This window comes from Arabidopsis thaliana, chromosome 3 (assembly GCF_000001735.4).
Source record: "Arabidopsis thaliana chromosome 3, partial sequence".
Lineage (NCBI taxonomy): Eukaryota > Viridiplantae > Streptophyta > Magnoliopsida > Brassicales > Brassicaceae > Arabidopsis > Arabidopsis thaliana.
In genome coordinates, this window is record NC_003074.8 from 7398014 (window position 1) to 7421684 (window position 23671).

General features: G+C 37.7%; 9 protein-coding genes across 15 annotated transcripts; 5 read left to right on the forward strand and 4 right to left on the reverse strand.

Moving 5' to 3' along the window:
- The first annotated feature begins 945 nt into the window (after window positions 1-945).
- AT3G21100 (RNA-binding (RRM/RBD/RNP motifs) family protein) lies at window positions 946-4512 on the forward strand. 4 transcript variants are annotated; one of them, NM_001035661.3, is made up of 9 exons: window positions 946-1993; window positions 2340-2513; window positions 2641-2820; window positions 2923-3026; window positions 3150-3392; window positions 3486-3591; window positions 3701-3863; window positions 3950-3981; window positions 4061-4512. In NM_001035661.3, exons 1-7 carry the CDS (start codon window positions 1149-1151, stop codon window positions 3855-3857), a joined length of 1809 nt encoding a protein of 602 aa, NP_001030738.1. In that variant the 5' UTR covers window positions 946-1148; the 3' UTR covers window positions 3858-3863; window positions 3950-3981; window positions 4061-4512. The 4 variants fall into 4 exon arrangements, with proteins under 4 accessions (NP_001030738.1, NP_001319604.1, NP_001326866.1 ...); NM_001338502.1 differs by having other exon boundaries at window positions 4076-4512; NM_001338503.1 differs by having other exon boundaries at window positions 1016-1993; window positions 2920-3026; window positions 4061-4444.
- PUR7 (purin 7) lies at window positions 4464-7661 on the reverse strand. 3 transcript variants are annotated; one of them, NM_113005.4, is made up of 13 exons: window positions 7394-7661; window positions 6922-7284; window positions 6711-6812; window positions 6455-6584; window positions 6256-6348; window positions 6077-6165; window positions 5838-5918; window positions 5578-5667; window positions 5364-5453; window positions 5219-5269; window positions 5075-5121; window positions 4838-4895; window positions 4464-4748 (listed from the first exon to the last, which is right to left on the reverse strand). In NM_113005.4, exons 2-13 carry the CDS (start codon window positions 7258-7260, stop codon window positions 4683-4685), a joined length of 1236 nt encoding a protein of 411 aa, NP_188748.1. In that variant the 5' UTR covers window positions 7261-7284; window positions 7394-7661; the 3' UTR covers window positions 4464-4682. The 3 variants fall into 3 exon arrangements, with proteins under 3 accessions (NP_188748.1, NP_001030739.1, NP_001319605.1); NM_001035662.2 differs by having other exon boundaries at window positions 4468-4748; window positions 7404-7595; NM_001338505.1 differs by having other exon boundaries at window positions 4468-4748; window positions 6922-7649.
- Window positions 7662-8312: 651 nt separating this feature from the next.
- On the forward strand, window positions 8313-9416 carry AT3G21120 (F-box and associated interaction domains-containing protein; the record flags this gene model as incomplete). The annotated part of the gene is made up of 1 exon (NM_113006.1): window positions 8313-9416. One exon carries the CDS (start codon window positions 8313-8315, stop codon window positions 9414-9416), a length of 1104 nt encoding a protein of 367 aa, NP_188749.1.
- Window positions 9417-10232: 816 nt separating this feature from the next.
- AT3G21130 (F-box and associated interaction domains-containing protein) lies at window positions 10233-11336 on the forward strand (the record flags this gene model as incomplete). The annotated part of the gene is made up of 1 exon (NM_113007.1): window positions 10233-11336. One exon carries the CDS (start codon window positions 10233-10235, stop codon window positions 11334-11336), a length of 1104 nt encoding a protein of 367 aa, NP_188750.1.
- A 71-nt stretch (window positions 11337-11407) lies between these two features.
- Window positions 11408-14444, reverse strand: AT3G21140 (Pyridoxamine 5'-phosphate oxidase family protein). Its single transcript, NM_113008.5, has 9 exons — window positions 13813-14444; window positions 13397-13594; window positions 13186-13288; window positions 12750-12829; window positions 12592-12669; window positions 12381-12472; window positions 12168-12279; window positions 11914-12039; window positions 11408-11796 (listed from the first exon to the last, which is right to left on the reverse strand). Exons 1-9 carry the CDS (start codon window positions 14071-14073, stop codon window positions 11683-11685), a joined length of 1164 nt encoding a protein of 387 aa, NP_188751.1. The 5' UTR covers window positions 14074-14444; the 3' UTR covers window positions 11408-11682.
- On the reverse strand, window positions 14432-15714 carry BBX32 (B-box 32). The gene has a single exon (NM_113009.3). The coding sequence runs from the start codon at window positions 15375-15377 to the stop codon at window positions 14700-14702; it is 678 nt and encodes a 225-aa protein (NP_188752.1). The 5' UTR covers window positions 15378-15714; the 3' UTR covers window positions 14432-14699.
- A 48-nt stretch (window positions 15715-15762) lies between these two features.
- On the reverse strand, window positions 15763-20471 carry MNS2 (alpha-mannosidase 2). Of its 2 annotated transcripts, NM_113010.3 has the most exons (14): window positions 20154-20463; window positions 19904-19951; window positions 19529-19690; window positions 19244-19356; window positions 18845-18910; window positions 18524-18695; window positions 17988-18077; window positions 17630-17754; window positions 17466-17531; window positions 17163-17271; window positions 16969-17070; window positions 16753-16833; window positions 16503-16673; window positions 15763-16367 (listed from the first exon to the last, which is right to left on the reverse strand). In NM_113010.3, exons 1-14 carry the CDS (start codon window positions 20313-20315, stop codon window positions 16116-16118), a joined length of 1719 nt encoding a protein of 572 aa, NP_566675.1. In that variant the 5' UTR covers window positions 20316-20463; the 3' UTR covers window positions 15763-16115. The 2 variants fall into 2 exon arrangements, with proteins under 2 accessions (NP_566675.1, NP_001327148.1); NM_001338506.1 differs by having other exon boundaries at window positions 15810-16367; window positions 16753-17070; window positions 20154-20471.
- Window positions 20472-20681: 210 nt separating this feature from the next.
- On the forward strand, window positions 20682-21428 carry AT3G21165 (F-box/associated interaction domain protein; the record flags this gene model as incomplete). Its single annotated transcript, NM_001338507.1, has 3 exons — window positions 20682-20847; window positions 20882-20934; window positions 21405-21428. Coding segments are annotated over 3 exons (243 nt in total), but the record flags the coding sequence as incomplete, so codon positions are not given.
- A 475-nt stretch (window positions 21429-21903) lies between these two features.
- On the forward strand, window positions 21904-23353 carry AT3G21170 (F-box/associated interaction domain protein). Its single transcript, NM_113011.2, has one exon. The coding sequence runs from the start codon at window positions 21960-21962 to the stop codon at window positions 23145-23147; it is 1188 nt and encodes a 395-aa protein (NP_188754.2). The 5' UTR covers window positions 21904-21959; the 3' UTR covers window positions 23148-23353.
- Window positions 23354-23671: the final 318 nt, after the last annotated feature.

Consider the following 23671-nt stretch of genomic DNA (forward strand, 5'->3'; position numbering starts at 1 on the left):
GACATATCTTTTTATTAAACTAATTTTTTAAAACAAAAGTAGAAGTTTGATTGAACTTTATAAAGTAGTGATCTCATAACACAAAATTTAATCAATTTTAATCGATTCATAATAAATAACTTGTAATCCCTAAATTAGTAATTTTAAATTATGTTATAGACGACAAAAGTACGATTGCTAGGGTAATTTTCTCGTTGTCATATTTCGACAATAAAAGGGAGACACGTGAAATCAACGTAGAATCAACTTTTGACTACTCCGAAAACTAATGCGCATTCGGCATCTATACATAGGTTACACATATAAAACCAAATCCGAATAACTCGCAAGCGCATAAATATCAAATATTCTTGGAAAGTTGTGTTTCAGAATTTATTTTTGTTTTAATACTTTTAGATCGCTAGCTAATTAATATTTTAAATTACAAAATTAATTAAATCTAAGTTATTTGTAGAAGATATCTTCTTATTAAACTAAATTGTTCAAATAACACATAGATTGAATTTTAATTAAACTTTATATATCAGTAATTTTGTAACGTGTATATTTAATTAAATTAAGAAAGATTTATATATATATAAAAAAAAGTCAATAACACATAATTTTTAGTAAAAATAATTAAGGTATATGAATGAATAATAACATACTTCCCATAGAATCAAATCCAACTAGTTGACTAAGAAATTAAGAGTTAAAGTTTTCTAAACCAAAAATGTTGCATCCAATGGGATGTGTATATAAACACCCTAGGTTGGTCAAGGGAGAAGAAAAATATACTATTGTTAAACAAAATCTTAAAGACTAATTTATCTTTTTAGCAAAAAAAATTCGATTTTTAACTATAATCCCGCTCCTAGTCTTGGACAAACTTCAAAAAAAAAACCCTAAACCCAATATCACAACAACAGAACCCGAAAAAAAAGACCACATTACGAAAGTAGTTTTTTTTTTGCTTTAATAAAATGGTTCATTAGAAGACAAAATCATAGTCTCAAATCTCCTAAAAAAAAACATCACATTTAACGCTACAAAAAAACCCAAGTTAGTACCCACTACTCTCTCACAAAACAAAAGAGCCTCTTCTTCTTCTTCTCAATCTCTCTGATAGAGAAACCAAAGCAAAAAAAGAAAAGAAATTTACTGTGACCATGGATCCAGGAGATCCTACTTCGATACTTTTCACAAAGATCAGAACTTTAGAACCAGATTTCGCTTCCAAAATCATTGGTTACTTGCTTTTACAGGACTTGGGTAAGACAGATTTGATGCGTTTGGCTCTTGGACCAGAGACTCTCTTGCAGTCCGTTTGTCTCAAAGCTAAATCTGCTTTAGGTCTTTCTTCTAATGGATCTTCTTCTGCTTCTTCGCCATTGAACCCTATCTCCAGACCCATTAACATCCACCGTCATTCTCTCTCTCACTCTTCACCGGGAAATGGGTTTTCGAGGAACCCTTTGTCTCCTTCTTTTGCTACTCCTGGTTCACTCGGAAGTAACCCTAACATGATTTCGAGTCCGTTTCAAGCAAGTTCGTCTCTTTTTGCTTCTGACGGTGCTGCTGCTGGTGATTCCACTGGAAACGGCGATTTCCTCGATGAGCAGCAACTAGGGAACTACTTGTCGTTTCTTAACGAATCTTCTTCGAAGAATAACGACGAATCTCTGGATCCGTTTGGGTTCTCGGCTGATAACGGCGATGCCCATTTGCATAAGAGGAGTTTCTCAGCCAGTGATGCTTGTTTTGGGTCAGAGGAGCCCGGATTTGGTGGCGGGGGTTACAACAGGTTCCTTCACGGTGGTTTAGGTGATGATTTTGATTCTCCTGGTGGTTTTGGCTCGCCGGATTATGTTTCTAGACAGCAAGAGGAGATTGTGAGGATGAAGATGGCTCAGAGACAGCGAATGGCTGCTGCTCAGTACTTGGCGGCTACTGGTTCTCCAATGTCGTATGAGAAAGGCCTCAATTTTCTCTTGCATCAGCGTAATGCGCATAGGTAATTATGAAATGAAGCTCCTTTTTTTTGCCTTAGAATGTGTTTTTGGTTGGTAAAGTTTTCAGATTTTACAAAAGAAATGTGTTGGTTGCAGTGAATCATGGAAAAGTTTGTATCTTTGAGATTTGTTTTGGTCTGAGATGTCAATTATTGCTTCTCGAAGTCGTTTTCGTATGGTTTTACTACTTTTGGTATTCATTTACATACCAATGATTGTTTTTTGTTTTTTTTTATTGCTTACGGCTCTTTAGTCAATCTTATGTTTGAAGTATGATTGAAGATATCTTCGTGTCTATGATATGTGAATTCATAGTTTTCTGTTTCCGGTGGTGTTTTGTTTTTGCAGATCAGGAGCAGGACAATTTGGGGAAGAGGGTTACTGGTTTGGTAGTCCAGGCCGGCATGAAAGGGATGAGTTTATGGGGATGGGAGATAAATCTAACTCTGCATCTAAACAGATTTACTTGACATTTCCAGCTGACAGCTCCTTCACAGATGAAGATGTCTCCAATTATTTTGGGTAATCTTTTACAATTGTATCAAAGCTGTTATGTGTTTGTTTGCATCATTAAAAGTTTGGTGGATGTCTACTAATGTTTGCCTGGCTCTGTTATTGTAGACTGATTATGTTTGTTGTTTTCTTGTAGCAATTTTGGACCAGTGCAAGATGTTAGGATTCCATACCAGCAGAAACGGATGTTTGGGTTTGTCACTTTTCTCCACTCTGAAACTGTGAGAATCATATTGGCCAGAGGAAATCCTCATTTCATCTGTGACTCACGTGTGCTTGTTAAACCGTACAAGGAGAAGGGAAGAATCCTTGAAAAGTATGTTGAAACCACTGCTCATGCCTTGTCTCTCCTTCCCATATTCTTCTTCTCTTTTTGTGTTCCCTTTTTCTTATAATAATCCTTATTGAACCATAGCAGGAGGCAGCAGCAACAACTGCTGCAGCAGATGGAGAGAGGAAACTTTTCTCCTGGTTCAAGTCCATCTGGAATGGATTCCAGGGATCTCTTTGATTCTCATCTCGGTTAGTTGAATTTATTTCCTATGCTTGATTCCCCTTGTGGATATGGTTTCATCAGAGCTCAACCTCTTCTTTCGATTTTTTTGTTATGGGTTCTGAGACCAGTCTTGTTTTGTTTGCTACCAGCACCAAGGATGTTTTCTAACACACAGGAGATGATGAGGAGAAAAGCTGAGCAAGCTGACCTGCAACAAGCAATAGAATTCCAAAGGAGAAGATTTTTGAGTCTGCAGTTGCCCGACATGGACAGTGAATCGTTTCTCCATCACCAGCGTAGTCTTTCCATTGGATCCCCCGTCCATTTTTCCCCTCGTGTCAATCAAAGCATGCTCTTTCGATCAGAAAGCACCAGTGATGAAGTCTTCGAAGGTAATGGTGATCAAGTCTATCTTGCCTACATCGAACTTTGACTTTATATAGCTTTTATTTACTTTTGCCCTCTTCCGTGTTACCTCTTAGCAGGTAATGGTGATTCAGGACATCAGTCTGAAGCAACCCGAGCTTTTCTGAGTGATACTGGTCATAACATCAGCCAAGAACGTGGTTACAATAGCCATCTTAACAAAGGGTATGGCTAATATGATAAGAATTAGTTTCTGATCATTTTCAGGGCTTTAAGTATTTTTTATATGGTTACACATCCACTCTTATCTGTGCTTCTTTTATTATTGCTCAAGGCAAGAGACAAGTCTGGAGAATACTCTGCCTGATAGCTTCTTTGCTTCCCCATCAAAGACAGGTGAAACCCAACACCCCGAGTTTGAGAAAGAGAATTGTGCTACTATCTCTGTTACTACAGAAAATAAGGCAGCCTCGTCACTTCAATCAGCCTAGCAATTGGTAGGTGGAAACTTCCCCTTAATTCAATCACATCATCACATAACAATCGTTAACACTTGTTAATACCTCTTCCTGGAACTTTCCAGGTTCGATAGAAGCAGAGAGAAAGCGTGAAAAGGTAGGCACTTTAAGCCAGACTGAAACTTGAAGACCCTCTTAAAGGTTATTGGGTTATTAAGTGTTGACCATGGTTTTAGTTTCTTTGGTTGCAGAAAAGTAGAGACTGATAAAAGCAGGAAGTAGAAGAATTTTGTCTATATGTAGAAGCTAAAGCCGGTTATATAACATGGAACAGAAAGAAGGGTAGGGAGACCAGTTAGGATTTTACATATCTCGAAAAAGGCAGTTGTGGAATGCCAATATGCAATAGAAATTACAGCTAAGTACTAACCTCGACAAAAGCATTGATAGGCAGAACAATACAGTGACTGAAACCTTCAAGTTTTAAGTTTTTCGTCTGTTCATCGATGATTGTTTTACCTTTTTACCGGGTCACAAGCCCTGGTTTGGGACAAGGCTACTTCAGTTGTCAATATAGATGAATGTCTTTTTTTTTTGGCTCGTCTTCAGTGAGACTATCTTGTTTATAGACATGGGAGATCAAAAGCAAAACTGATCCTTTCTCATCTGATCAACTATATATTCTAATTCACCAAGCCTGTGTCAATTAGTTTTTTTCATGTTTATTCGTTTGTTGCTCAATTAGAACTTAAGTTGTCTTTGATTCATAATCCATGAAGACAACAATAGAACACATATGAATGCAAAAAGAAACAGACTTATGCTCTCTGCATCCTTGGCTAAAGGTTACATTAAAGATCAAAGTTGACGGAGAGATGAAAGTGCTTGGCTTGTGTTCCTTGAGATTCGGTCATGTATTGGTTCCTGTCAACAAAGCTAGAGTTCAATACACTTGAAACTCCGATAAACTGAGGGTGATAAAGTAGATATTTTGGGCTTGATCAGGATCATACCTGAGTCGGAATAATGTCAATTCTTGATCCAGTGATAGTTTCATACAAGAAAATGTACCTGCCATCACGGTTTCTTGCATCAGTTTTCAATACCAAGACTATAGCGAAAACTAACGTAGACCAGCGAATCTCTGATCTCACAGAGCCTTAAAGCATGTACACACAATGTTTCTTTCCATATCGAAAACATGAACTAGAACAATCCTATTATAAAGTTTACAGATCAAAATACATTACCGCCAAGCTAATTCAGTCACGAGTTCTGCTGGAGCAGCAGGCAGGACCTGACAAAAACCGACGTTCGAGACACCACGAATTTTAGCAGGGGTTCTCAGATAGAGCAGGAAAAATGGAAATTACATTGTGAAGATGTAAGCATACCTCGTCCTCATACGGATTGCAGTTCTCTTTGAACCACAATCTTAGGAACTCCTATTTGGATTAAAAAAACGAGAACATGTGAGTGAACAAAGTACTGCAAACCAATGAAACCTGACTGAGAGCAAAAACAGGCAAAATCACTAACCTTATCAACATTTTCAGGCTCCAGGCCTTTTTGGAAGCGCTCTTCATATGAACCCGCAAGCCAGTATCTGCTGGAATCGGGTGTATGAATCTATGAACAATGTGAACAAGTGGATGATGATTCTAATCAGTGATTTTGGCAGTAGTGCAGATATGTGTTCAACTTTGCATTCAAAGAGAGACAGACATGGAAACGAAGAGAAAAGATAACAGACCTCATCAATCAATAAGATTGAGCCATCACTACTTCTTCCAAACTCATACTTTGTGTCCACCAATATCAGTCCATGTTTCTTGGCCACCCCCTGAAGCAAGCATGATATATTAAAATCTATTAGACCTTCCAACAAAGCACAACATTTGAATATAGAAACCAGCAAAAATATATCAAAAAACTGATTTCTTGTGGTCTGCAATTTAAAGATTATGAAAATCGCAAAAGTCTATGGCTTTAGACGGAGGAGTTGTAACTAACCTGCCCAAACTCAAACAAGCTCAAAGCTTTCATACTTGCTTCATCAAATTCAGCTTGAGTCATGAATCCACCTTCAACTATCTGCATGAATCATCTGGAGAATTAGAAGAAACACAGAACTACACAATTGTGGCTTAGATATTCTTGTCTTACAGCTAAGATCACAAGAAGAGCAAACAAATGACTCAAAAACTTTTCTATAGTTTCTACATTTATTTACTGTCTCAGGGTTATTAGACCTCATTTGGAGAGATGGGCACATCATGATCCGCAGCCTTAGTTGTTGGTGTAAGTATATTAGCTGGAAGCTTCTGGTTTTTAACTAATCCTGCATAATTTAGTAATCAGCATATCAGTGATCTTCTAAGATGCACTTAAAGAAGAAGACAACTAATAAATGGCAATAAAGAAACTGTACCATCTGAGAGCTCATTCCCACAGTAGTTCCGAACACCTTTATTGTACACCGTCCATAAAGATGTGTCAGTACTTCCAGTCACATATCCTCTAACTACAAATAACAAACATAAGAGACCAGCTTAGAACTAAAGCATATAGAGACTGCATAGGGAAGCGTCTGACAAGGTACTCTGTATCAAGATCCAATACACACTAACCCACAAACTCTATGGGAAAAACCGAGCATTTCTTTGCGATAACAACATTTCTATCAGGAGATGAAACGATTGCATTTGGAGTTATGTGCTGTGTGTTATTGAACCACCACAAACTTGTCTCATTAAGAACCTGAAAGTTAAGCACCACTAACTTATTATTCGTTGCAGTTTGATCTACAGACCAATGTAGAGAAGTTTGTCGGTAACACTTTAAAGCTATCCAACTTGAATAGCACAAACATGAAGAAAAACAAACCTGGCCTTTGAAGGGAATTGAAGCAAGGTTTCTGTCGAATGCACTCAACCGATCAGTTGTAATAAGAACCAGATAATCACCAGCATCATAAATATCTCTGACCTGCAAAATCAAATTTCTGATCAGTTCTCAACTCTAAACTTATTGTATTGGTTTAGCACAGGCTTGGTCTTTTCAGACAGATATGAAACAAAAAAGAAACATTACTAACCTTTCCCTTGATTCTAGATTTCAGACCAGGAACAGTGGCAAGAAGATTAGTCTCAGAGAGACAATTAGAAAGCGAGTCTTTGATTGTGCCAAGAACCTCCCCTTTCCGGTTACTCGTGACTAAATCGTCAAGAGACAGTTGTGGTCGCTCCTCCTGCTGGTTTTGAGCCTTGCCCTGGCAAGACATAACCAATGAACAAGGTTTTGGGTATTTGTTGAACTCCGGTACTGCTCGAAGGAACGAGACTGATGCAAAAGCTGGGCTTTTCACATACGCTTTCCTAGTAAAGCTCTGGGGTGTTCTCACAGGATTTAGAGTTGACCTCACACACTGAGCCATTCCAGAAACAAGAGACACTAACACCTACACCACAAGTAAACCAAAACCTTAAATTGTTAAAACAATCTTGAACCCGAATTCAGTAGCAGCCACAGAGGCAAAACAAGAAGATAGGAAGGATTCTAAACGGAACCTAAGACCACCTCCAACGGGGGATGCAAAGAGGAGTCTAAATGCCAAAGTGTCCAAAAAATAAAATCAAAAACAAAATAAATCTTTAGACTCGGGTCTAATTTTAGATTTTTAAACTCTCTTAGAAACGCATACGTGTCGTTGGTGGGGGGAAGTGTAGAGACGAAATTTTTGTTTTTCACGTGTTTATCTTTCGTTTCTCGACTCTACAACAACAAATCTCTGTTTTTTTATTTTTGAAAAACCATTTGCGGCTGTGTTTCGCGGAGAGGTTGAAGACAGGGGCAATTTCGTAAATACGAAATCAGGTTTAATAAATGGGCCAAATTTATTTTCCTACGTTTTCTGGTGTAGTAACTTGGGCTGAAGCCCAATTGTGTGTGTAAGATATACAATTACTTTTTGTTTTTTGTGAGCACCATGTTTAGTTAGTTCAATATAATGGCTAAACACTTGTAAAACAAACAACTAATAGACATTTTTTCAAAATTTGAAAACTTTAGATCTTCACTTTTTGGATCTCACCATTGGACTCTCTCAAAATTAAAAAAATACTCAAAGTGTCTAAATTTTTGATTTTCTATTTTTAAAATTACAAAAATTATTTGGATCCTAATTTTTAGGATCCTACCATTGGTGAAGAGCACCTCCAATGGGAGGATGTAATCCAAAATTTGAGATGTTCTCTTGAATTATTGGCAAAATAAAAATAAATCAGAAGTGATTAAAATTGACAGAGCTCGGCTTTGTGAAGAGAGATTGTTGAGAATAAGAAGTGTCCCAAAAGCCCAAATTTAGCTGAATCTAAGACGAAGCCCATAAAAGAAGCATATATCTAACTTAACCCTAATTTCTAAGTATTCTAACTTAACCCTAACCTCAATTCCCAAGTGACATTCGCTTTCAAGGCTTCAAGCACAATGCATCTTCCGGAGGATTTGGTCCTGGAGATACTCTCTAAGGTTCCGGCTGTATCTCTGGCACGATTTCGATCGACTTGCAGAAGATGGAACGCTCTGGTCGTCGATGGAAGCTTTGCTAAGAAGCACTATGCGTACGGTCCAAGGCAGTATCCTATAGTTATTATGTTGATCGAGTTTAGGGTTTATTTAGTGAGTATAGATCTCCATGGAATTAACAATAACAACGGTGCCCCATCTGCGAAGCTAACAGGTCAATTCAGCCTAAAAGACCCTCTTTCTAATTCTTCAGAAGAAGTTGATATACGTAACGCCTTTCACTGCGACGGCTTATTGCTATGCTGTACCAAAGACAGGAGATTGGTTGTTTGGAATCCATGTTCAGGGGAAACCAAGTGGATCCAACCCAGAAATTCCTACAAGGAATCAGACTTATATGCCCTAGGTTACGATAACAGATCCTCCTCCTACAAAATCTTGAGGATGCATCCCGTTGGTAACCCATTTCACATTGAGTCCGAAGTCTATGACTTTGCTTCTCATTCGTGGAGAAGTGTTGGTGTGACTACCGACTTCCACATACAAACGAATGAGAGTTATGGCATGAATGTCAAGGGAACTACTTACTGGTTTGCTCTTAGTAAAGACTGGTGGTCATCTGACGATCGTCGTTTCTTACTAAGTTTTGATTTTTCAAGAGAGAGATTTCAATGTCTGCCTCTTCCGGCGGATGTTAAAAATCTACATCTTACTGTGGTTTTATCGGTGACTAGAGAAGAGCAACAACTATGTATGTTTGCTACTCTTGGCGCTGGTAATGTATACAAATTAGATGTATTCGTAGCAACTAAGACAGAGGAGACTACGGGAGAACTGACATGGACCAAGTTCCGTCGTTTTCACTCTAAGATTTGTATAAATGTCTCGGCCGACCATGAGAAGAAAGTTTTAGTGCCTCACCATATACTCCTACCCTACTACAACATCTTACACATTGTGGGAGAGGATATATACATAAGACAAGTGAATAAAGATGGAGATATCGGATGCCCAATTCTCCTTACTTATGTTCCAAGTTTGGTTCAAATCCAGCAAGGTATCTAGTGCTCTTGGAAGAGGCTAGCTAGTGATTTATACTTGTCACACTAATTTATGCATTCTCTATCCTTGTCTTGATATATAACAGGCTTTGCTGTTTTATTATATCGATTCCAGTTTCTTTTTTCTTCAGCGACTGGATTAATATAATGTTGGTTATCTCTTATTAAACCAGGGCATATATTGTCGTCAGAGTCAAATTATTCTGTTTTCCATCAAATTAATCTGTTTTCTTTCCTATAAACCAAGAACATCAAATTAGGTCTAGGTCGCTATAGGCCAAGAACAAGCTCCACCATGAAAAGCTCTCCCTTAAACCTAAGACTTGGCGTTAAAGCAACATAATGTCGACCCGCAACCACTAGTCCAGTCTTATTAGTCTCTTACACTCTATCTCTCTTATTCTTACAAGTTTTATCGAATTTAAGGAGTTCAAAATTTAAGGAGTGAACAGTGGCTACAAGCTCGCCGAGAGAACCAAGAACGAAGACTGACTCTGATATTGGACAAAAAAGAAGACCCTTGAGAACAACACTCTGTTTCTGAATGAATCTAACTCTGGCACAACTCATTCTACGTTTTTTATTTACTTGTATTAAACCAAAAATTGACTTTGGTCAAGCTTGGTCCAGCTAGAAATATCCTCGGCCCAAGCCTTCAACCCAAGAACCGGTTTTGACCCATTGTCTCCTTGATTTAGGTCACGACGATGAATTGTTGTTACAAAATCTGTAGAAACGACACTCGTTTTGGTGCGTGAGTATAGGTTTTAGGTCTAAAAACTTCCATCCCAAGTAACCTTAAAACAGAACTGCTGTAAAGATGATGAAGAAGAGAAACACAGTTTATCTTTCGGAGGATTTGATAGTGGAGATACTCTCTAGAGTTTCGGCTGTATCTTTGGCACGATTACGAACTACATCCAAACGATGGAACGCTCTTGTTAAGGACGAGAGACTTGCTAAGAAGCACTCTGCTTATGCTCCAAGGCAGTCTCTGGTTATCACGTTGATTGATTCCAGGGTTTATTTAATGAACGTGAGTCTCCAATATGGAATTGAAAAGGTTGATCTATCTGCAAAGCTAACAGGTCAATTCAGCCTAAAAGATCCTCTTTCAAATTCTTTAGAGGAAGTTGATATACGTAACGTCTTTCACTGCGACGGCTTATTACTATGCAGCACCAAAGACAATAGATTAGTTGTTTGGAATCCATGTTCAGGTGAAACAAGGTGGATCCAACCTAGAAGTTCCTACAAGGTATCAGACATCTATGCTTTAGGTTATGATAACACATCCTCATGTCACAAAATCTTGAGGATGGATCGATCTGAGGACCGTATCCCAATTCAAACTGAGTACCAAGTCTATGACTTTACCTCTAAATCGTGGCTAGTTGATGGTGTGGCTGGAGGCTTGTTCATACCAAGTATTGGGACTCGGAGACGTGGCTTGTCTGTGAAGGGAAATACTTACTGGCTTGCTCTTACTGAAGACGGACCGCCATTTGATATGTTCTTATTATGTTTTGATTTTTCGACTGACGGATTTCGACGTCTGTCTCTTCCGACGGATACTCCTTGTACTTATTATGATGTGTCTTTATCAGTGACTAGAGAAGAGCAACAACTTTGTATGTTTAAGAGTCATGGCTCTGAGTTATGGATAGCAACTAAGATGGAGAGTACCGGAGCCATTTCATGGAGCAAGTCCCATCGTTTTCACTTTAGAATTGATGAGATGACTGTCTTGGCTGACCAAGAGAAGCCCGTTTTCGTGTATCGCTTCAAACCCAAGTCCAACATGTTACACATTGTGGGAGAGCATATATACATCATACAAGTGGATCAGCATAGTGCAGATTCTAAATGTCCATATCTCCTTACTTATGTTCCAAGTTTGGTTCAAATCCAACAAAGTATCTAAAAGTGTAGTTTTCTTTTAAGAGGCTAAAGGAAAGTACTAGAGCTAGTGTGATTTATGATTGTCCCACTAATTTATGTAACGATTTTAAATATCGGCTTGAAACCTTCCAGAAATATATCATTAACGCTCTAATATTGTTCATTAGAAACTCAGATATCAACCCCATATTTCCAGATTGACGTTTTTTAAACCTCCAATTTTGATACTCTACAAAAGGGAGGTCAAAAGATAAAAGAAAGAAACTACAAAATTTCAGCTAGTCAAGAAGAAGAAAAGAGGAACCAAACAACATTTTATTGGTCCTACTATTTTAAAAGGACCCGTATAAAGTAGCAAAAGGGGCTTGTCATTTCTGCAAATTCAGCTTGACCTTCTCCAACACTTTCCATAATGCAGACTTAGCTTCTTCTAGTGTCTCAACACCATGACCTTCCTCAAATGCTAGCCTTTGTATGTTAAACTGCAAAAAAACAAAACAAACAATTGAACAAAGAAAGATAAGCTGAGAAGCACTGTGCATGATCATAATTGTGTCGACATCAACTGGACAAAACTAATTAATACAGTGTTATTTTACCTGAGCACCTTGACGAACCCGTACATCTATTCCTTTGCTATCTATTGAAATGAGAGCAGCATCGTCTACCTCTGATTCAGTAGACAGTAGCTCTCTCAGCGGTTTCGAGAAGATGGCATTTAGTTCCTATCAGAAGTTTTAGGGAAAATACGTTAGAGCACACTCGAATCAAATCCAGCTTACAAAAGGCCAAGAATGAGGAGCAAGTTTATTGGAGTCTCTAAGGCGACCAACAGGGATTTGAAACAACGCACCTTGAGGTTCCGCTCACCACCATCAACAGCTATCTTATCTGGTTGTAAACCTTCATACTCTTTGACATCAACCCAAGCGACCGTGCCAAAGCCTCCAATGAAATATATATCACTGCCAATTGTCACATTGAGTGTGGAGTGGATAAGTAATAGGAGACAAACAATCATCCGACAAGTATTGGTAACTTGGAAGGCACAAGTTTTGGAACAAACCTTATGTTCTGCATTCTAAAATAATGAAAGTTTCCCCATTGCTCTGAAGGCCCGTGCGGGTGCTTTGCAATATATTGCTTATGGGCCCACTCCTACCAAGCCACAACCAGAGATATTACGAGCCATTACTCAGACATACAGATGTTTGGCTGGTGAGATTCATGCATCGACAACCATAAATAGAAAAGGAAAAATGTAACTAGACACCCACCTGTTCATCCTCTGACAATGGGTACACATCACCAAATAATGTCACTCTTGCATTCGATAAGCCACTCCATCCGGGTATCTGCCAGCCAAATCAACGGTTACATAACATAAAGGGTAAACCTTTTGCTCGTATAATTTAAACACAATAGCCAATGTTACCTGAACAACGAGGCTGCATCTAGGTTCATTCAAGAGATTTCGTGTGTGGATGGCCAGCGGTGAAAACAAAAATATTGGATCTGATAAGAAAAAGTAGAAGCCATTCAAGAAATGAGCATCTATTGTATCTCAAAACATTAACTGTACCATTATAATTCAGTATTGCCTTCAATACACAGATACAAAAACACTCCTACATGTACACCTCTAATGAAATTTAAGGAAAAGAGGGAAAAAAACAACTTTGACTTCACTTCCTACTATGCGTTCCCACAAAAATCAAATCAATTTTACAGTTAGAGGAGTTATGACTAAGAACCAATTGTCGACTAGCAAATAATTAAACTGATACTCTGAGAAAAATTGAGCGTGCAACAAAAGAAGACACTGTAGAACTAGGAGCAGTCAACAAAGAAAGAAAGACTCAGTGACTTACGCCCCATCCGATCAGGTGCAAAATCTACCAATGAGCCAAATGGGTACCCTTCCCTGCGGTGGTGCATTTTGGACATCACTGTGCACAGATGAGCAAACCTAGCCTTGAATCATAAAAACACAAGACAAGACAGATAAAGAACTTAAATAATCTTTTCTCATTGAAGTAAAAAAGGAAGAATACAAACCATCTAAAGGACAAACCCTTTTACCTGTTCCAACAAGTTCCGTACAGCTAAAGCAGGCCGAGGTAAAGCATGAGCTGATGTAGCATTTTGAACACCACCAGATATTGGAGTTCTAAAAAGCCCAGCTCGATTTCCTCCACCACCTTGAGGATGTGCAAGAGATGCCTCCACATCGATTACACTATGAGAAGTTTCACCATTGCTATTACTCCCGAGCTTTTCCTTCACACAACATTACAAGCTATTAATCTCTATGTCAAAGCAAACCATTACGTGGTATCATCTTTCCGCTAATCTAAGATTCGATTCTACACAAACTCTGCATCAAAACCAAAGTTTTGTGTCCAAAATTGTAATCTTTTGCTGAATTTTTGCATACCCAAAACAAAAGTTATAATCTTTAGTTGAATTTATTCATCACAAGACAAGAGAAAAAGTACCTGTGATAAAGAGAAGATATCCCCAGGAAAAAAACCAAACCCATTATTATCTTCACCTTCACTTGGCGTCTCGTTACGTAAGAGAGCTTGTATACGAAGCCCGTGACTTGATCCATTACTGAGTCTCAGCTTCGGGAATTGCGTTTTGGGTAGCGAATTACAAAACCAACACGAAGACTGGGAAGAAGTGGGCAGCGGAGATTTGAGGAGAGGCTTAGTCTGTAAATTGGGTGTGTGTGTTGAAGTGAAGAGAGCTTCCATGGTGGATGAGAATAAGATTTTGGTTGAAGAGTCTTCTGATCTTTCACTATAGGCAGATGCTTCAGGCGTCTTTGTTGAAAGTAGCTTTAGGAATTAGGACTTTTCCAGAGTAGGGTTTGTATAACACACACATACATATAAGGGTTTTTCTTTTTCTTTTGGCTTTTTTTTTATAGTTGGATTACGATTACTTTTGTCCTTAGGAATTACTTTTGATGTATTTTCTATTCTCTTTTGTTTTGTTTTGATGTTGATAATAACGAATTTTCCTTGAAATAAGAAAATCAGTTTCTTTTCAATTTACAATTTTTATTGATAATAACATAATATTCTAAGAAATTATCTTTGTTTAAAAAAATTGGGAAAGAAAAGATTTCAATTTCATCTCAAAAGAACCTGATAATGACTATTGGATTACCATTATTCCGTTTCTAAAATCTTCTTACTGTTGATTAAAAAAATTAAATCTCCTCTAAAGAAATATCTATCATCTCAATTGGTTCAGACCATTTTTAGTTTACGTTGAAAAGAAAGATCAAACAGATCAATGACACAAACTATAATTAAGGCACTAAACACTAAATGTCCTAATTTGCATAATGCGGGACCCATGTCAATAATATTTCTCAAACGTTGTCGTTTTCAGCCCATCCTTCCTCCGAATCCACGCGCCACCGTCTAAGCTGCTGCGTCATTGCACGCGCCAATTTGCTTTCAACCGCTCGAATCATCCCAGCTGAAACTCCAGTCACATCTTCTACTTTCTTTAAATTCTGCCACGTCGTCGTGTTCTTAACGCCGAACCAAAACGCCGCCGCTAAGAACACTCTCTTCGTCGCTCTTGGCCTCGTCTCCACAGCCAAAGCCAAAGACGCATATGAAACGACAGCGTTTGTTAAATCCCTGTTTAGTCCTAACTTACCACACCAATTTACAAAAATGCCATCCGCCACCGTAACCGCAACGGCCTTGGCATTCACTCTGTTTTCCCTCCCTCGCGCTCTGTTTACGTCACGCGTCGTTGACGATAGCTCGGAGCTTGAGACACAGTCAAGAGACGAGCAGCAAGAAGAAGACGACGATTCTGAACAACATGTTGTTCGTGGAGGCCAAGGAAGAAGAGGACCAGAAACGAAATTTTGAGTAAGAGATTTGCAATTTGGGCAGATGACACGCCGGAAATGACGAGCGAAGAGAAAATTTGAGGCATGGAACTTAGCGTCACAAGAACGGCAGAGGAAGGCAGAGTCCGCGGCACAATGGAGATCAGCTTCGGCACCACAAAGCTCGCAAAAGCTCACCATTGAGTCGATCTCTCTGATCACCAGAAAGAAGTGAGAGAGAATTGGTTTGGAATGATGATGGTGGGAAGAGAGATTTAAGGAAGAGATGTAAATGATTGAGGGAGAGAAAGAGCGGTGGAGTTTTTATGGTTCATGGTTGATGAGAGTAGTCTCTTCCACAGTTCACACATCAAAGAAACTTACATGAGCCATAATTTTTTAGGGAAATGAAATGAATGGTGTTTGTAGAATTGGAGAGAATGACGTGTCGTGAGGTTTTGAGGCTGGTGAGATTATGTGGTCATTTTTAAAACTATTACACTAGCCGCCAAGTCATTCGTCTTCCTTTTGGTGTGACGTGGAGATTTAGTCAACACTAATGTCTTTTCAGAGACTTGGTCTCATTGCAAATTGCTTCTTCTTCTTTTCTTGGTTGCTTCCATTACATTTCTTCTGCATTGTTGCAGTCTTTTATATAAACTTTTATACATTGATCTTTTGTCGAATACAAAACAGAAGATAATACTCTTAATTTATAATCTAAGGAGTAAGGATACAAAACACAAGGTGTAAACTGTGGTGAACCTGTTTGGGTTCTGATCCCAACTAGTACAACAATAGTCTATATCTTGAAATCTTTCCAAAAATGGTTTCTTAAATAAAAGGGTCTTTGAATAGCCAAGCTAAATCCAATTGCTCTGTTAAGATATATCCATAGAGCCCCTCCTACGAATCACACTGTGACCTCTCCAGGGAGTTTTACTTCTTTGTTATCCGACCATAATGCCTCTGGCGTATTCTAAATGCCGGTTTTCGTAGCAGTACTTTGTTGGATTGTTTGAGATTTACCTGATCGTTTCGAGACTTAATCTTAAGTGGATGAGCTTCGGTGTTGAATACCCACTCGTCTAAAGGAATGACTGTTGTCGGCGAGAAGAGTAGATAGAGATACTTGAGTGTCTCTGCAAGGAAGAAACTTTGCATCTTGTTGTCCTTAACGCCTGTATTAACCTGGAAATGATTGAAAGAAATAAGAATCTACCATCAGTTACACTCAATTACTAATATAGATGGTGGAATGATATAATTCAATTCACCAAGGTTTTAACAATGCAGGATCTAATTAAGCGCCTACGGAAAACTTACATCCTTCAAACCAACATATCCAGACTCTATGCGCGAGTTCTTCTCAAATGCTTCAAATATATTCCATCCCCACTCTTGATATGTCTTGTTTCCAGTTAACCGCCAGAGGTAAAACAGTGATTCGACAGTTTCTGGTCTCAAGATGTTCCACGACGTTCCAACACTCATGTCCTGAATCATCATGTATACTAAACAATAAATAACGCATAAAATAAACAATGTGTTTGAAAAAGACAGGCAAATGACATACACTCCCAGAGTTGAAGAAATAATTCTCCCCAGCCAGTTTTGTTGGAGTTGATTGGTAAAAGTTATAACATGTCCACGCAAGCTGCAAAATATGTGGAAAATAGCAATAAAGGCTATATCTCAGCAGCCTAAATCAGAAAAGCAGAGAGCGAAAAATTCGAAAGATCTGAAGCACTTACGACGCTATGATCAAAGATCATTCAAGTCATAAGTTTACCTCTTCAGCGAGTGTGAGAAACTTCTTTCCTTCAGCAGGATCACTATACCCAGATGCTCCTAAAGCCAACATTCCAGGAGCAAAGCATGCCAATTCATCCATCTTAATATATATGAGAAATAATGAGATTGGAAATGCCAGGCGATGAAGAATTTTCACGTAATACAATGGAAACAATGAACAGATGGGTTTACCTTATCGATCAAAGAATTTCCACTCTTCTCACAGATATATGTAAACGACAAAGGTGTTGATTTCTTAACCAAGCTTAGCAGACCATTCATTGACTTCTCCCACATATCTCTGATGCCAAGATGTCAAGTAATAACAGTACAAATTATTATTGTTCGGCTAAAGATGTTGAAACTAAAAGACCAGAAAAGAAAAGAAGAACATAGATATCAAGCAGAAAGATAAATGTGATGGCAGCTGGTTGAACTTAGCGGACTTGAATCAATCAGACATATATACACTCAGTAGACTAGAGTTAAACTTACCTATAGTGTTTCACTGCTGAAGTTTTGTTCCCAAACACCCAAACTTTGAGCAAATATTCGTAAAAGCTGTACACAAAATATTAGCCGTCACAAATCAAACCAAAGCAGAACCAGAAGGGATCAGACTAGCAGTAATATAAAATGCAATCAAGTTGGAAAAACACCTGTCTCCCATGGCACCAAATGTTATTGTAGACTGCGATGGATTAGCTGTATCGGGATTTATATATATCGGAAGTAAACCATCAGCAGGGAAGTTCTTATTTAGCACTGAAATAACCTTTTCTACCTGAGACACGAGTTAACAGGTCAACCATTGAGGTGCAATTTGTTTACACCGAATTATGACAACATGCATCCAGACATTTTGCCAACTTTAATACCTAATCAGTATATAATACAACAGAATAAGCTAAGAAATATGTATTCCATTCACTGGTTTATAGATATAACAAATTCGCTGATAAGCAGATGGATATGTAATAAGTCAGCAGTGCTACAAGTTACGGAGAGTAATTGCACCTTTTGCTGATATTTTGGGTCCCCTGTCCTCTGGGAAAGGGCAATAAATTCAAGCTGCTCAGTACCAGAATCTGCAAGAATACTGTCTCCCTAAAACAAGAAAGAAGTAAACAATCAACTAAACCGAAAGACATATGTAAATAGATCAGATGGTACCCATTCCACATTAAACATGAGCTTGCTAGTGAAACAATACCTAGTTGATAAAGAATCTTTACTTTCATCATGATCTTTACAACTAAACTCTAAAACAGTGTAGACACAAACAGAATACTAATTGTCACATAACTTGAAAAACAGAACAGTTCGTTCCTGGCGAGCCCTGAAACATCTAAGAAAACGACTGGAACTTAAATCTCAATTTTTCAGTGGCCTCTTAGGAGCTCCTTTAGAAACATGTTCAGGACCCTAGTGGCGACTATCTCGATAAAGTTTTGCACGCATATGAAAATCTGGGCGAGAAAAGAAGAGAAAATGTATATCCAATGCCTAAAGCTTTGAAAAGATCGACAAGGAATATGACAGATAGGACTTACCCCCGCCCATGTAGGATTGTGAGCATTTCCATGCTTCAAGTTGATAATATTATATGGTATACCCGATTGAGTGTCCCATGCAGGCAATAATCTGTCTGCAATATCCATAGCCTTTTCAAGGAAAATTTTATCCCCAGAAAGATCATACGCACTGAGAAGCCCTCCTACCACTCTGAAAGCCAACAAAGAGAAAATATATAAGCACAGATGCCACACTTCCATACCACATATTTTGTTAACTACACACAACAGATAACCTAAACAAGATGACTCTTCTTAGTACATGTAGAAAAAAAACATGGTAAACCTGTTAAATGCAACCTTATGGTTGTCTCAAACATACTGGCAGCATAATCCTTGTCGAAATCTAATGAGCTTGCTACCCACCTGAAAATGAAAGACAATAAGTAAATGAAGGCTGGGAAAGATGAACAGGAAAAGTTGGGAATCGAACTTCAGTTAATGGAGAAGAAAACAATATTATTTATAGGAGGTTGCAGTTTTAGCCAGAAATATTTAATGTTTTCTATATAATCTTGAAACAGTTTAAAAGTGAACATTGCACAACAGATACATTACAAAGACGATTCAATAGCCTTTTCCATTTCATTTTCTTCACTACTTATATTTTTCTCAATAAGATGAGACAAGCCTGTTTAGAACAAGTCAAGCCAGAAAGAATCTTCCTAAAAAAGGCTAGGATGGAAGAAATCTACTCACTCTCTGGCTTTCTGAAACTGCTCATCTAGACCCATTATATATAGTGTGTCTAATGCATCTATCATAGTTGCACCCAGGCCACCAAAGCTGTCAACACCATCCTTTGTCTGGGGCTGATAATGCAAAAAAAAAAGTTACACAAATAGCTTCACAGAAATATATTTATCGCAAGTAGAAAGTGTTCTCATTTTAACTAGTTAAACAACCCAATTATTCTCTGAACAATGGTGAACGTTAACATAAGCTGTCAGCATTGTAGCTAACCATACAAAGATAAAACTGTACCTGAAGCTCATCTTGTCCCCAGGCATACTTTTCATATGAACTCCAAGCATGAACCATTGCCTCTTTAACTCTCTGCATTCGCTGAGCATCAACTGGATCTTCCTGAACATCCTTCAAACTATTGACAGACACATCCTCAGTGACGCTCTTTATCTCTTCCAACTAGCAGAAAACACAACAAAATTTAAGATCATTATAAAAAATCTCATAACTTTCTCAAGATTTAAAAACTCATAGTAAATCAAATTCTTGCAAGACCACGAGACGCGTAATGCCACATCAATATCAGCCACTGTGTAATTAAGCAAATGCAAAAAAAGGAGGAAACTTTGGGTATAATCAAAGCCTCATAGGGAAAAGAAATAAATAACTTACCATCTGCTGCAACCGCAAAACTTCTTCATTTAACTTGGAAACTTCAAACTGCAAAAAGTCAGCATACATTATAAACACACATATGTGAAAGAAAAATCCTATCTTCACATAACACAGAGACTCTCCTTTATCCAAAGATTGAATTTTGATTTCCTCTACAGCCCAGTATAAACAATTTCATAAAGTCTAGACCTTTAGCTGCCTACTTTAACAGATTCGATTAGCGCCTCTCATCAATTCAATAACGTACCTGGTAGTCTCGGGAAAGAGATTGACGATCCCAAACAACCATTGAAACAGAGACGAAGAGGATGATGAGCAAAGCAAGACGTCTTGGTCTTCGGAGATAAAACGCTGGGTTGAAATATTTCCATATCCCATGACTACCACTTACAAGTTTATTCCTCGCCATCTCAATTCCGACGATCAGATCTGATCTCGGAGGTGACAAATTTTTGAAAAAGGAGAAGAAGAAGAAATTGAAACCATGAATTAAAAAGAGAGGAAGAGATCGGATCAGAGTAAAGAGAGGGAATGATCCGGTTTAAATCAGTTGGTTTGGGTTTGGTTGGTTATTGGTTTTGGATTTTGGTTTACTTAAAAGGAAAAAGTGAAAAACAAAAAGTAATTTATTGTTTTAGAAGAGGCCCAAATTTAATCTAGGACGAAGCCCACAGTAAAAGCATGCGTTGTGACGTCACATGAATGAGAATAAGTTTTAGGTCCAAGAACTTCCATCCCAAGTTATCTGAAAACATGCTTTTAGAGATGATGAAGAACAGAAGAAGGGAAACATTGTACATCTTCCGGACCGGAGGATTTGGTTGTGGAGATACTCACTAGGGTTCCGGTGGTATCTCTGAAACAATTGCGATCAACACCCAAAGGGTGGAACGCTCTTATCAAAGATGGACTCTGCTTAGACACAACGGCAGTCTCCTCTGGTTATCAAGTTGATTGATTATAGGGTTTAATTAGTGAGTCTCGATCTCCATGGAATTGTGACAAGGTGTCTTGGAGAAGGCAAAAAGGTAAGTACCAGACCAGAGCTAGTGTCTTGAAACAGTTGAAAGTCACAACAAATAGTTGTGTAATGTTGGTTTTCTTTTGTGAAGGAAGCATACATATTTCTTTTATAACACCATGACCAGTGAAACACTTGGTGGGTCTATGAATGATCCTAATTATCACATTGGCTTTGCGTCTTTTGTGTAATTTGATATGGTTATAGAGTTGCATGTCACATAGGTTTCATTGACTCGGAAGATGATATTTTCTGGATAGGTTTTGGTTCCTGGCCTCATTTACATTTTGATCAAAAATCTTGGTTTTCAAGGATATACTAGTTTGTAAAATTTCATAAGGCCAATTTTATTTTACAAGTGCCTTGGGACTATAGGTAGATAGATTCAGGTACATTAGCAAATGCAAAATGAGAATTGATTTATCAAACTTTTAGTGAAATACACATTTTAATTTATTAGTCTATTAAATATGTAAGTATGATGACTTCATGAAAAATTAAAGGAGTAGGGCAGAGATATATAATGTTCAAAGATATAACCCCACAAGTCAATTATTACTTAGAAGCATTTTGAGTTATACAATAGAAATATATTAAGTATATATATGATCTTCCCATATTTATTGAGTAAGTAAAAAGAAAAAAAATGATCTTCCCATATTTATATAAAATTATTTACATTTAATTTTAATTGAATATGCTTTTAATGTTACAAAATTATAACCACAGAAATAGAAAAAATTAATAATGATAAATAAATGTTGAGAAAAAAGAAAGATAGTAAGAATTAAATTTAGGAAAAAAAGAAGTTAAAAATCTGTGTGGACAAAAAGAAAAAATCTCCATATTTATTAGTGTAAAGGATAAAATAAAAGACAATTACGTGATCTCCTCCTTCCTATATATATAAATGATCTTCCCATATTTATAGAGTAAATCAAAGAAAAAAAAAGAAGAAGATTAAAAATCTTGATTCTATCGTCTCTCCATCTTGATTCTTTGAAAATTGGTTTAATCACAGTCGTGTGAGAGATGATGACGTTCAACGACCTTCCGGAGGATTTGGTAGTGGAGATACTCTCTAGAGTTCCGGCTGTATTTCTAGCACGATTACGATCAACATCCAAACGATGGAACACTTTGATCAAAGATGGGAAACTTTCTAAGAAGCACTCTTCTAATGCTCCAAGGCACTCTATGGCTCTCGTGTTGATTGATCATAAGGTTTATTCAGTGAGATCCAATCTCCGTGGAATTCACAATAGCGTTGCTCCATATGTTAACATAACATGTCATTTTAGCCTAAAAGAACATCTTTCTAATAATTATTCAACAGAAGTCGATATAGGCCACGTCTTTCACTGCGATGGCTTATTGCTATGCACCACCAAGGACTATAGACTGGTGGTTTGGAATCCGCTTTCAGGTGAAACAAGGTGGATTCAACCAAGATTTTGCTACAAGAAAGATGACTGCTATGCTCTCGGTAGATCCTCTTGCAACAAGTACAAAATCTTGAGGCAGGGTCGTCTTATCAATCCTAGCGAAGAACGTTACGTGTACAACATCGTGGGGGAGGATCTTGTTATCAACAATAGCCAAGAACGTTACGAGTACGAAATCTATGACTTTAACTCTAATTCGTGGAGGAGTATTGGTGTGATCACCGGCTTGTTCAATCCAAATATCACCAGTGGCGTGTCTGTAAATGGAATCACTTACTGGTTTGATATTAGTGAACAATTCTTACTAAGTTTTGATTTCTCAACAGAGAGATTTGGAAGTGAGTCTCTCCCAGAGGGTGATAGTCATTTGGCTTTATCAGTGACTAGACAAGGGAAACGACTTTGTATGTTATCTACTAATTACACATACGTAACCGGAACAAACGTTAACTTATGGATAGCAACGAAGACTAGTGAGAACACCAGAGCAATGTCATGGAGCAAGTTCCCAATACTGCGGGGCGGAGTTGGTCTACGCTATCGTTGTCATTTTAGGGAAGGGGTGAGTTTCTTCGCATACCAAGTTAAGGAGAAGATTGTTGTAGTTTCTTGTCATAGACCCAACCGGCACTCCAAGGACATCATACACATTGTGGAAAATGATAAATTCATAGAATTGGATCATCATGGTGCAAAACCTACACATGAATTATCTCCTACCCCACGTCTCCTCATATATGTTCCAAGTTTGGTTCAAATTCAACATGGTATTTAGTTCTTTGGAGGAGGCACCAAGTCAGCCAGTGCATGGCCTTGTAATTGTCACACTAGTCTATGCATTATCTAATCTAACTCTTGATATTTTATAAGTAAGATATATGTACGCATTTCTAAGTTATAACTTGTTGCTACCCTTTTGCTAGTGGATAATTCGAGGCACATGGCATTTTCATAATTGGTCAATTAGTTATTAAGTACCAAAATTTTGAAAAGGAAAAAAATTAGAAATGCTTAGAACATATTAGAGCAAAACATATGTAAATTTTGTGCAAGAATAAGGGAAAAGCAAATAAAATCAAAATAAAATTGTATATTGTGGAATTAAGAAATGAAAGAGGAACGCAATTTAGTTTTAAAATCTGACATATTAGATATAGTTGAGTCAATTGTTTTCCACCGAAGAATTGGTTGTGGTTCCATCTAACTTAAGATATTTTGTGTTAAGATGGTTTATTTGTAGAGATATATTATAATTATATATGATTTCTAACCAAAACAACAAGAAGTTTTTAAAGATGG